General features: G+C 43.2%; 1 protein-coding gene and 1 long non-coding RNA gene across 2 annotated transcripts; both read right to left on the bottom strand.

Annotated features, from left to right (window-relative positions):
- Positions 1-5,713: 5,713 nt before the first annotated feature.
- LOC146391695 (mitogen-activated protein kinase kinase kinase kinase 5-like) lies at positions 5,714-11,872 on the bottom strand. Its single transcript, XM_084915183.1, has 7 exons — positions 11,821-11,872; positions 10,370-10,547; positions 10,210-10,281; positions 10,048-10,134; positions 9,895-9,965; positions 9,736-9,791; positions 5,714-7,252 (listed from the first exon to the last, which is right to left on the bottom strand). The coding sequence occupies exons 1-7, from the start codon at positions 11,830-11,832 to the stop codon at positions 7,165-7,167; spliced, it is 564 nt and encodes a 187-aa protein (XP_084771309.1). The 5' UTR covers positions 11,833-11,872; the 3' UTR covers positions 5,714-7,164.
- On the bottom strand, positions 11,872-12,313 carry LOC146391694 (uncharacterized). The gene is made up of 3 exons (XR_014798651.1): positions 12,227-12,313; positions 12,009-12,067; positions 11,872-11,924 (listed from the first exon to the last, which is right to left on the bottom strand). It is a non-coding gene; the product is annotated as an uncharacterized LOC146391694 (long non-coding RNA).
- Positions 12,314-13,456: the final 1,143 nt, after the last annotated feature.

Here is a 13,456-nt window from a genome sequence, read left to right as displayed (position 1 = left end):
TCATCCAGCAGTGACTGACAGAGGAATGAGAAGAAGTGCAGATGACTGTCAGTGCTGCAGAGTGAACTGCTCTGAGAACAGCTCCACTGTCAGACACAATGTAGAGTCCAGCATCATCCCTGTGTGTCCCTCTGGATCTGACAGAGGATCATCAGTGTATCTGGACTGCTCTGCTGCTGCTCTGTCCTTCTACAGTCTCTGCACAGTCTCTGTCTGACTCTGGCTTCAGACCCTCCTGGATCAAACTCACCTGGAAACACTTTCAAATTCAAATTTTATTTGTCACACACACAACCATACCCAGTATGACATGAGGTGAAATGCTTGTAGCTGTGCAATGCCCGACCATTAAATGACAGTGGTTTTACACTATTTACAATTTACAGGTTATTACAAAATTTACAGATTTAACTTAGAAATTTACAGTAAAAATGTGCAAATAGCAGAAAGAGATTATAAGGAAGTGTACATGAAGAAAAACCAGAGTGTGTGTGTGGTGATGTGATGTGTGTGAGAGTCCAGTCTTATAGTGATGTGATGTGTGTGGGAGAGTTCAGTCCTACACCTGATTTAAGCCGCAATGTATTGCGCCATTTTCCGGGTCCACAAATCAAAACAAACGCACCGTGTTGGAACGACGACGACAAGAACCATGCTTAAAAGCAGGTCAAAAGAAAACAGACGGTATAGAGACCGATTGCGTCCAGAGGCGAAGCAGCAGCACTTGAAAAAATTAGAGCGCATCGCAAATCTGGACCCATATGAAATACGGCAGTGGAGTAAAGACCCAGACGACTTACCGCCACTGTCCTACCCTGATATCTTCACGTATCTTGTTTGTGGAGTAAGCGCTTACACTGCGAACCAGTTTCGTAATTACAAGTCACTCGAGGCGCAGATCCAATTTACAAATGGCTGGGTGCAAGATTTGGCTATTTTCAAGCCGCCAAACTGTGAGTACGTCGTCATTCATACCAAGGTAAGTCAGCTGGAGTGCATCGAGTGTAATAGCCATTGTCCACCCCCCACCTTAATTAATGTTGTGTGATTGGGCCATCTGAACATGCTACCTATATAAATCCCAGCAGGAAGCATGTTTTAATAGTGTGATTGGGCCATCTGAACATGCTACCTATATAAATCCCAGCAGGAAGCATGTTTTAATAGTGTGATTGGGCCATCTGAACATGCTACCTATATAAATCCCAGCAGGAAGCATGTTTTAATAGTGTGATTGGGCCATCTGAACATGCTACCTATATAAATCCCAGCAGGAAGCATGTTTTAATAGTGTGATTGGGCCATCTGAACATGCTACCTATATAAATCCCAGCAGGAAGCATGTTTTAATAGTGTGATTGGGCCATCTGAACATCCTACCTATATAAATCCCAGCAGGAAGCATGTTTTAATAGTGTGATTGGGCCATCTGAACATGCTACCTATATAAATCCCAGCAGGAAGCATGTTTTAATAGTGTGATTGGGCCATCTGAACATGCTACCTATATAAATCCCAGCAGGAAGCATGTTTTAATAGTGTGATTGGGCCATCTGAACATCCTACCTATATAAATCCCAGCAGGAAGCATGTTTTAATAGTGTGATTGGGCCATCTGAACACGCTACCTATATAAATCCCAGCAGGAAGCATGTTTTAATAGTGTGATTGGGCCATCTGAACACGCTACCTATACAACAGAGCCATTAACCACGTAAGGTAGCATATTCTGATAAGTTAGCACGGATTGATAGACAAGACTATAAATTTACGCTACGGTAGGATGTTTTGACAGAACACTGTTTCTCCTCCCCAACATTTTTCTTTTGTTAAGCTTACTGTTATCAAGGCATGGTAAATGAACAGTAAACCTTACCTGATGACTAATCTTCCCGTTTCCCTCTCATTGATTTATTTGGGTTGTCATGGCAGAAGTATTAAACAATGCCTTTTATTAGAACATAAGCATTTAAATGCAGTAATTGTATTTGAATTAGTTAAATATGAGTGGGCAACTCTTTTCGTCCTGGTCGCGGAACACTGGACCAGCTCTTTATCCTCTCAAGGATACTTGAGGGTGCATGGGAGTTTGCCCAACCAGTCTAGATGTGTTTTGTGGACTTGGAGAAGGCATTCGACCGTGTCCTTCGGGGTGTCCTGTGGGAGGTGTTGCGGGAGTATGGGGTGTCTGGACCATTGCTACGGGCCATTCGATCCCTATACAACCGTTGCAAGTGTCGGACTCGTTCCCGGTGGGTGATGGGCTCCGCCAGGGCTGCCCTTTGTCACCGGTTCTGTTCATAATTTTTATGGACAGGATTTCTAGGCGCAGCCAAGTGGTGGAGGGCTTTCACTTTGGTGGCCTCAGAATCTCATCTCTGCTTTTTGCGGATGATGTGGTTCTGTTGGCTTCATCGGGTGAGGGCCTCCAGCTCGCACTGGAACGGTTCGCAGCCGAGTGTGAAGCAGCGGGAATGAGGATCAGCACCTCCAAATCTGAGGCCATGGTTCTCAGCCGGAAAAGGGTGGAGTGCCCACTCCAGGTCAGGGATGAGTTCCTGCCCCAAGTGGAGGAGTTCAAGTATCTCGGGGTCTTGTTCGCGAGTGATGGGAGAAGGGAGCCGGAGATCGACAGACGGATTGGGGCTGCAGCTGCAGTAATGCGGACGCTTCACCGGTCCGTCGTGGTGAAGAGGGAGCTGAGTGTAAAAGCAAAGCTCTCAATTTACCGGTCGATCTACGTCCCTACCCTCACCTATGGCCACGAGCTGTGGGTAGTGACCAAAAGAACGAGATCGCGGATACAAGCGGCAGAAATGAGCTTCCTCCGAAGGGTGGCTGGCCTCTCCCTTAGAGATAGGGTGAGAAGTTCGGCCATCCGGGAGGGGCTCAGAGTAGAGCCGCTGCTGCTCCACATCGAAAGGAGCCAGCTGAGGTGGTTCGGGCTTCTAACAAGGATGCATCCTGGGCGCCTCCTGGGTGAGGTGTTCCAGGCATGTCCCACCGGGAGGAGGCCCCGGGGCAGACCCAGGACACGCTGGAGAGATTATATCTCTCGGCTGGCCTGGGAACACCTTGGTGTTCCCCTGGATAAGCTGGAGGAGGTGGCTGGGGAGAGGGAGGTCTGGGCCTCTCTGCTTAGGCTGCTGCCCCCGCGACCCGGCCTCGGATAAAGCGGATGAAGATGGATGGATGGATGAGTGGGCAACTCTGACCATGACAAGACTGCATTTGCTCTAAAAAATTAATAAAAATTTAGACATATTGTTGTCATTATTTTTACTCTTCAATTTTATGTGTTTTTTCTTTAAGATGGGATCAGAAGTTGCTCCTCCACCATGAAAAAAACCATCTGCATGTATTCTTTCACTACATCCACGATTCTCCTCTGTGGTCTTCCTCATTCATCCTGTTTGGAGCTTAAAGTTCAACATCCTTTATCTATTAAAATTACAGAAGGAGAAGAAAGTAATCATCAGAGCAGGAATCATGATAAATGATAAATAGATTACCAGTACATACGAATATAACACTTGCATAATTTCTCTGATAACGCTGCATTGGATGGGTTTATTAACTGTGGGCTGAAATTGTGCTACAGTCTGCTGGTGAGGAACTTTTTTGAGTGTTGAATTAAATGTCCTCCACAATCTGTATATGAATTGTCATTAAAACCACAGAGATTCTTACTTATAAAGGAAAGAAAAGTGGGACAATGCCCATCAACATATAGTGTATATTTTCTGAAACATTACAAAGATGCAGGTAATTCTGGGTTCACCTGAATTACAGATTAGACTGGTGGACAAACAGAGATGTTGTGTACAACTGGTGACAGCATCAGTGACAACAAATTCATCAGCAAGGCTGGAAGCAGAATTAGGAGGCGTCAGAGTCAGCGAGGGTCAGAGATCAATGAACAAATTGCCCACCTTCATGGATAATGCATCACCCTCAAAAGGATTCAAAATTTGGGCCATGAAGAACAGTTCAGGAAACCTATTTTATTGTTTCATCTGTGAAACTGTATAAATGAAATGTAAATTATGTTAAAGGCAAACACATTTGTAAGCCATAAGAAACAAACATGCTTTGCTTTATACCTTCAAACATCTGTATAGATTTGATACATTATTTATTAACTGAATTTGCTAACATGTCTTACATAGTGAGAGTGTTTCTTTTACTGATGATATTTCAATGATATGTATTTTTTATGACTCAATAATGCTCTATCGAACACCTGGCAATAACAGCAGGTGTGGCAATTTTGTAATTTGTTGTTTAAATTTGATATTATTTCAGGCAGTATATTTTCTTAGCCTTTGTCATACTCATGCTTAACCCTCTCAGGCTCAAATTAAGTTTTTGTTGCTAATGCACAAAAGAATACCTGCAGTGGTACTTCTGAGTAAAAAAACCTCATAAAATATGTATGTGGGGTGATCAGGTTGTTAGCTTTTAACTGCTGCAAATCTGCAACGTCTGCCTTGAGAGGGTTAACACAGCAATCTCAGAAACAGTACAGTAATTTTGGGCGTGTGGATCACAGGCTGAAGAGTGGGGGTCACCCAGAGTCAGAATCTAGTGAGATATGTGTAACCTCTTACAGTTTCCTGTAATCTGAGCTCAAAGATGAGAAAATATATAGTACAGTACAGTAAATTTGGTAAATTTTAGTATTCATTTTCTGGAAAACTGTACAGTAATTTTGGGTGTGGATCACTGGGTAAAAAGTGGAGATGGCCTAGAGTCAGAATCTAGTGAAATATCTCTGTCACCTCTTACAGTGTTTGTGTAATCTGAGCTCAAAGATGAGGATATTAAAAGTACAGTACTGTATATTGGGTAAATTTTACTGTAAATTTTCTCGTACAGTAATTTGGGCTGTGGGTCACAGGGTGAAGAGTGGAGATGAACCAAAACTGGGAGTGGATTGTGAAGTACAATAGTGTCAGGACACAAAAGACTGCGTTTCTAAGCCAGTCGGCACCCGTACCGTAATGTGCATAAGAATAGTGCAACAACATTTTAGGTGCGGCTAGCTTGACTGTGTCTTCGTAAGTGAGGCCTCACTTGACCGCGGTCAAATATGGTGCTGGAGAAACAAACTACAGAGAACTTCGTAAAGAGAGTATTGAGTGCTTTGGCGATGTAAATGGACTGGTTCTTATATAGTACTCAAAGCACTAAACTTGCCTCATTCAGGTGTACGCAAGCACTTTTCTCTGTAAGCACTTTCTGTGTAATGTTCACACACATTCGGAGAGCAACTCTGCGTTGGTATCTTGTCCAGGGATATTTGGCATGCAGACGGGGATTGAAGCACCTTCCTCTACTACCTGAGCAAAGCCGCCCCATGTTCGTCTGTGCACAGATTTCTTTCAATACAGTATTATCACAATTGTGCAAAAATACAGGCATGAAAGCTTAAAGTGCGCGATCACAATAAAGGTGACGTTCAGAGACTGACTGAGTGATCTGAGAACTCATCAGCGCTCATCACTGCCTTCACTTACTTGCTGCTATGGGTGCAGGAATAACACAGTTATGCAGTTACTTTCTCAGTCTGCTAGAGCCTCCACTTGAACGCAAGAACCTTCATTTATCTTCTCAAACGGAATTCAAAATGTTTTTTACAAATTGAAGGATTAAGATATAAATCGTAGAAGCATCGATCCACACATTCAAAGAAGAACAACCCAACAAACTCTTCATAAAACTCCAAGAGATATGAAAATCTTTATTTCTGTCTATTCTGTGTTGTTAATAACATCACATCTTCACATAGTAGCAAAAACATATTAAAAAAACATTAATCTCAACATGCATACTGTACTTCAAGTTTCTCTCATGGAAAGGCCAGTGTTACTTTTATAGTATCCTTTCCATAAATATCATAAATATCTTTACCCATGTAGTGGAATTATTTTATTTTTTCATTTTAGTTAACAAGTATAATGTGACCACATTCACTTTTTATCAGGACAAGCTACACCACCACGGTGGTTAGCATACAATAACACTGCCTTGTTCTCAAAGCTTCTTGCTAACTGTACTTTTTTCTGAGATGTTCTCTTTAAGTAAGGATACTGAGAGTGTAAGCAGTGTATACGGTCACATCACGTGCTTAAGGTTGTGTTAGCACTGATAATTCCTTCACAGTTCTTTAAAGATGCTGAAGTCATCATATCAGCTGTAAATGCAGTGCTGCTGCTGTCCTTACGCTATACTTTCAAGCATCACACTTTCTTACTGACCAGTTTATTTCCACTTTTTATGCTCTAGTATGGTGTGACTGAATGAAGTCAGCAAACCAAATTCTGTCCATCTGAGGATGAGAAAGAAACTTGCATGAAATGGGAAGAATGAGATGAAGATGGCTCCTATGCTTTAGACGTGGCACTGTTTCTGCCATTGTAAGTACGCTAATGCTTGAAAGATCCATTAAAAGTCTGACACTTCACTCTTCAGCTGGAGCGTCCATCAAGTTTTACATTCCAGGTTTCCTCGTTGGGATTACGACTCAGACGATGATGTGAAAAATTAGTTATTACATTAAACCCATAAAATCAACACTGGCAAAAAAGCCGTGCACTTCACAGAACAGCTTTCTATGGCCGAGCAGCTCCTGCAGGTGTAAGGTGTAGGTGTCACAGCACTCTGGTCCAAAGAGTTTATGTGCAGCATGCAGACAGAAAATGGCTTTACAGAATATGACTGAATGTTGAGGCACCAAAACACACTCAGTCTGCCCCTCAGTCTGATCAAGAAGAAAACCTGGCTGAGCGCTTCATAACATCAGTATGATGATGTCCCAGAGGCCATGTTCAGGTTATTCTCCCGTCCACACTGAGCAGGTGGATCAGTGGAGTCTGCATTAGCTTTAACAGAAAGGTCTGATTTAAGCAGGTAAGCTGAATAGACAAGAAAAGCTAGAAAGCTTTATCAACTATAACCCCAGCAAGGACCTTGACAGGTGTCTTGTGTACAGGTGAAGGCTGGACAGTCAGCAGGATACCTTCCTAACATTTGTCATTCCCAGCATTGAACCGTTTCCTGGCACAGCCTCAGTGAAACAGAGCATCGTTTCCACCCCACAGTTACAGACAGGCTGTGCTTTTCTTTGGTAACACCGTCGAAAGAGAAGCCCCGTGTCCTCTCTCAGTAGCTGCTTTCGTGTCCTGTCAGGATGTACAGGCTGCTCAGTGCTGACGGGTCATCAGTCGGTGTGCTCTGAAGGATGATGTCTCTGCACATTGTCAGCAAATGAGAAGGAGATGAGTTGTAAAGGAGAACCAGAGAAAGGCAGTACTAACCTAAAGCCAGTGCCTCCACCTGCTTCTACTCCTCCCACCTCTAGTACTAACACTACTCTACTGATACTACAACCACTGTAGTTTGACTTTAATGCTACACACTGGTACAGTACTGGTACACTTACTGGAGTTTTACTCCTGTTCCTGCTCATCACCACGCCTACTACTTTTTTAAACTTTATGATAAGTGTCAACATTTACACAACAGCATACAAAAAAGTTTAAAGTAGAAAAAAGGAAGCAAAGAGCTGAGAAATACATAAAACATAACACAGAAGAAAAAGAAACCTTTGCGAGGATTCCTTCTACACCCAGTTTGAGTAAAAACTAACTGAAACACAAGGAAAGAAGATAAGATCAACTAAATAAGGGTTGGCACAGTTGTATAATAATACTTAGTACTGGCAGCCACCAGCGCTAAGCCTCAGCCTCCCAGTAGACACACCTATGGTACCGATTTAAAATCCTACATGTCTTTGTTCTCAGGTTATCACGTTCACAAACTTTGGTGTCCACGCTATTTGCCTGCCAGGCTGACAATGATTTAGATCACAGAAATCCAACAACATTTTTAAGCTGTTATTCCTGGTTTCACAGTGGAAAACTCCGGGTAACGTCCATTATCTTTGCTCCTGTATAAGACTTTCCTGAATGCTGAGGTTTGGTCTTCCACATGAAATTCAGTACTTTTGTTTCAGTTTCATTAATGATGCATTGATTTTGGACATCTATGTAATATATATGTGATACACGACAGTCTTTGAGTCCGTCCTTCTCATATATAATCTCACTGTTTTTGCACTTCAGAAGATTCCAGTAATGACTGATTTAAAAAAGATTGTGAAATATTTCTAATGAACTCACCACGATTCTTATTTCAAACTTCATTAAGAGCTACTGGATCAACAGGGGTGTCCTGGATTTGTTAGTAATATAATATAGTAATATATTATTATTAGTTTTAATTATTTAGTCAAAAATCAGATCCAGACTGCTCTGAAAGAAATCAAAAAGAAAAGGACATTTTCTGAAGACTGAGCTTTAATGCCAGATATCTATACGATCCAAATGTAAACACACACTTGTAGTTACTGAAATTATTCATTTTCACAGGTTGTGTGTCAATTGTTTGAGAAAACCTGGTGTTAATGTCCCCTCCCCCCACAAAAATGATCAAAAGGAAGTGCTGAGGTTATTATCAGGATGTCCTAAAAGCTCTCAGTTAATCCAACATGCTGCAGCGAGAGTCCTGACAGGGACTAGAAACAGAACATTTATTGGCTCCAGAATAAAAGATTCAAAATCCTCACATAAAAGGTTTTGAATAATCAGCCCCTGTCTTATCTTAATGACCTTATAGTACCATATCACCCCATTAGAGCACTTCGCTCCGAGTATTTAAAAGTAAAATGGGAGCCAGACCCTTCGGTTTCCAGGCCCCTCTTGGTAAATGGTAAATGGACCGGTTCTTATATAGTGCTTTTCTACTCTGAGCACTCAAAGCTTGCCTCATTCACCCGTTCACACCCATTCATACTCTGACGGATGCACCGGAGAGCAACTTTCATGCAGGATATCTGGCATGTAGACGGGGAGTAGGTGACCTGCTCCCCCACCTGAGCTACAGCCACCACTTCTGTGGAACCAGCTTCCAGTTTGGGTTTGGGAGACGGACACCCTCTCTACTTTTAACATTAGGATTACAACTTTCCTTTCTTCCCTGAATCCTCCCTTAGTTAGCCTAAGTCTAGGCTGCTGGCGGGTTCCCCTGATGTGTTTCTTCTTCAGTCGCCCTTTTCACTCACTATCTGTTTATACACCTCTCTGCATTCAATCATTAGTTGAGAATATTCTCTGGCTCTCTTCCCCAGATTGTCTTTGTCCCGTCTTCCTCTCACCCCCCCAACCGATCGCAGCAGATGCCCGCCCCTCCCCCAGCCTGGTTCAGGTTTTCACCTGCTAAAAGGGAGTTTTTCACCTTTGTGCACCATAATTGCAGGGCCTTTACCTTACAATATACAGTGTCTTGAAGTGACTATTGTTGTGATTTGGTACTAGCATAAAGAAAATTAGCACTAAGGAAAGTAGTTTTCTGTACAAAGTGTCAGGTAGACGGTAGTTGGTAACTTTAATGGCTGGTTTTTTTTGGAGGGCTGCATGCAAACACATAGGCTGCATTTCCTAAATCCTTGGATCTGAGTAACCAACAGAACAAACACTCTAGTGTGACTCCTGCTTTAATGCTACCATTAATGCTAGTAGTATTCATGCTACTTCCACATGCTACTCTGAAAATCATTTCCAGGTCTATTAACAATAGTATCAAGAAAAATACTATCCTGATTACTTCTGATGTTCTAGGATTACTAGTTTCTCACAGTGATTGATAGCTCTTGTCAGCATACTGTTAACATACCTGTTTGTTCCCAGAACTCTGAACACACGACTCTCATCTGTAATTTCTTGTGTTACCTGCACATAAAGTGAAACTTCACATGTGTAATGACTTAGAACAAATATGATAAGCACATGATACGAGCTCAGCCAACGCTGGATGAATTTACTAGTTCATCACCTCATCTGAATGGAAACTCCTCCCTTTGAGGCCATGCTTCCAGAACGCCAGCACACTATCCTGCAAGCAGACTGACAGAACAGGAGGTGTCACTCAGCTTTCAGGACACACATCAGCTCTCATTCACTCTGTTTGTCACATCATTATTTCTACCTAGTGCTTCAATGGGGAAGTCAAAGACTATTTCTGCAGCCAGCTGTCTGGATGGAAGTCCTTGCAGGTTCACGATCTTTACAGTTCCTGTCCAAACGGTACACAGATTGAGAATGAGCACGAAAGACATTTGAAGGATTCACAATATGCGAGGGGACTTACTTTCCAAGGTGATGAGAACAGTGTCTCGGTCCAGCTGGGTTACCTGCACGGCTCTGAGTGCTCCACTATCTCCTGACGCACGGAAAGAAGGAAGCTTGTTGAAACAGGTTGAAGCTTGAAGCTTCAGGAAGTCAGCAGAGAAATTCAGAAACGGTCCTACCTGGCACTGGAACAGGAGCGCCGTTCAGCTCTATAATATCAAACCTGAGCTGTTGGCCGGTTGGTGGTTTATCATTACTACAGTCTCTCACTCCAACACACAGCTGAGGAAACTCATCTGTTGCCAACACCAGCAGTTCAAATATCGGAAGAGAATCTGGGAGCCTGATGGCGAGTTGCTGTGAAACAGTCACCAAGGAAACAAGCAAAACTAAATAAAGTCTCATGATGGTTAAGTGATGCTTGTTAAACCGGAGCTGAACCTGTTCATACAACCGTCCAAAACAGCACAACAGAATTCTTGTATGATTAGTAAATCTTGAGATTAAAGATAAACTGATGCCATCCACCCATCCATCCACCCATCCGTCCACCCATCCATCCGTCTGTCCATCCATCCATCCATCCGTCCACCCATCCATCCGTCTGTCCATTCATCCATCCGTCCATCCGTCCATCCACCCATCCTTCCATCCACCCATCCGTCCATCCATCCATCCACCCATCCATCCATCCACCCATCCTTCCATCCACCCATCCATCCATCCACCCATCCTTCCATCCATCCATCCATCCATCCACCCGTCCATCCATCCATCCATCCATCCATCCATCCATCCATCCATCCATCCGTCCGTCCATCCATCCAGCCGTTCATCCATCCGTCCGTCCATCTGTCCATACATCCGTCTATGCATCCATCCATCCAAGCATCCGTCCATCCGTCCGCTTCCGCTTATCCTTTTTCAGGGTGGCGGGGGGCTGGAGCCTGTCCCAGCTGTCTTAGGGCGAGAGGCGGGGTGCACCCTGGACAGGTCCCAGTCTGTGGCAGGGCTAACACATAGACACAGGCAACCATTCGCACACATTCACACCTATGGGCAATTTAGCGTTTCCAATGAACCTGTCCCCTAACTGCACGTCTTTGGACTGATGCCACTTTTCCATAATGTTGTGACACAGGCGTGTTTCTCCAAGCAGCACTGTGTTAGGACTGCAGACAGGCTTAACACAGAGCTCTGTTCTCACAGTACATACATTATCTTCGTGAAATGTGCGAGACATTCACAAAAAACCTGTCAATTAGTCTGCTATGTGATCTAATGGTGCATGCTGGCGTTGAACTGTGTGCTGATAACACTGTTCCTGTAGCACAGAAAACACATGGTAACCATTCAGTTACACGAGCTTGGACCCAGAGAAGGTGCTGTTGGTGTTTTTGGACGGCGTTTGTACAACGTTTAAAGTCTCTAAAATCTTGTTGGGCTTGAATAAAAAGTATGCATATGTTATTAAAAAATCAATTACATTCTTCAGCTTCAGATTCTGATGTGCTGTCTGTCTACTTTTATGTAATTCAGGTCTAATGGCTGGTTTGCATTGTGGAAATCGGGTTAGAGTTAGAAAGGAAGACATTTATTCAGGTGGCAAGTTCGACATATCTGTACAAACCTTTAGATGCATGAACTTCTGAAGAGGCTCATACCACAAGAATAAAACCAGGCCAGATTGGACAGCCCCGCACAGAAATGTGCTATCTGTGTATGGGTTTCTTGCTGAAACAGAGAGAGCAGGACTAAGTGTCTGCAGTTGTTCTCCGTGAACAAACAGACTGACCAGAGTAACTCTGCATTGCTTACCTACACTGCACCTCCTACAACCTTTAGTGTCAGGAATCTTTACAGATATGGCAAACTTTCTGTGGCCAACAGAGAATATCCAGGTCAGAACAAGCAGACAAAATTGGGTTTACAGTATCCTCCTTCCTCAAAATCAGGTGGTAGCATCATACATGACATTATTAATACTGCTGCACCTACAGCTCCTGTTTCCCTGCATCTGTGATGGCGTGTCGTACCTGAGACTGATCCGCTCAGTGAGGCGGTTGGTGCTGAGCGACAGGCTGCTGTGTTTCTTGTGCAGATGTCCTTTCTGTTCAAACAGAGCTGGCAGTCTGTGCGAGTAAAGCTGGGCCGACTTCCCTGCAGGATGGAGCCTTTTTAGAGCAGCATATTATCGAGTGGACACAATGTTCTCCGTTTGTGTCACGCTGTTTGTTACCTGATACGGACATCAGCACATTGTTCATAACATATAGCCATATACATCGCTGAGGGAGGAGCTGTGGGGAAAAGACAAGCAGTTCACTGAGACTTCAAACATCCAGCTTCAGTCATCAGACTGTTCCAGAAACACCATTTCCTGGTTTTCAGTGCTCCTCCTTTCATCAGGAGCTGCACTCCTTACTCAGGTTTTTCAGGGTGATGCGATTAATGACTTGCACTTTTCTGTTATTACTTGCATTTTTACACAATGCTCTTCTACTCTGACTGACACTTTCAACTACCAGCTTGACCGCGCATCACTCTTTTCTACCTCAAAACGACCAGTTACACATGTCTGCATGAATTCTGCACGCACGTTTGCACTACAAGCTGCACACAAACACATGCACACATCTATGATTTACTCCAAACCTAACCTTCAGCGCTTTTTAACTTCCAACCCCTTCAGTGGAAACATCGGGAGAAGTTTGCCAGTGTGGGATTATAATATTATTTTATGCCATGTTAGACCCCTAATTGAAGATTGTGAATTATTATGTAGTTTTAGTTTGCATTATTCTCCTGAATTAGAAGAAGGTGATAACTATTGCATTTGTTAAACTGATTTGCATTACATTAGACTGCTGATTTATTGTGAATGAATGATATTGTTTTATGATGCATTATACTGCTGAGTTATAAGAAATACTGTTCGCAGAAAGTCATCGCCTTATTTGTCTGATTAGAAGAGAACAGAACATACTGGAGAGGTTTTCTGCCCCATCTCAGCAGGAGCAGATAAACAGGGAGCCAAGGTTGTAGCTTAGGCGCCGTGTGAGAGAAAGGATGTGAATGTTTAGGCTTTTATGATTAGGTGGGGGCCACTAGAGGCTATAAGAGTTTGATCAATGCTCCACCATTTTGAGATCTGATGCTGTCTGCGTACGGTGTCCATCTCCCACGCGTGTGATCATTAAAATCATCGTTTGACTCAACCCGGCCGGACCAGTGTTGTTATTTTGGTTTTTCCTCTTGTATCCATC

The sequence above is a fragment of the Perissodus microlepis genome, chromosome 3 (genome assembly GCF_051167445.1).
Source record: "Perissodus microlepis isolate ML-2025 ecotype Zambia chromosome 3, ASM5116744v1, whole genome shotgun sequence".
Classification (NCBI taxonomy): Eukaryota; Metazoa; Chordata; class Actinopteri; order Cichliformes; family Cichlidae; genus Perissodus; species Perissodus microlepis.
Note: the sequence above shows the minus strand (reverse complement) of the source record. Positions and strands in the feature narration are given on the sequence as shown.

Excerpts from the sequence above, each read along its gene's own strand:
- LOC146391695 (XM_084915183.1), bottom strand. Across the intron at positions 10,135-10,209 it reads TGTTCTCATCACCTTGGAAA|GAACTGTAAAGATCGTGAAC; the intron begins GTAAGTCCCCTC and ends CCGTTTGGACAG. Across the intron at positions 9,966-10,047 it reads CTTCCCCATTGAAGCACTAG|TCTGCTTGCAGGATAGTGTG; the intron begins GTAGAAATAATG and ends CTGTTCTGTCAG.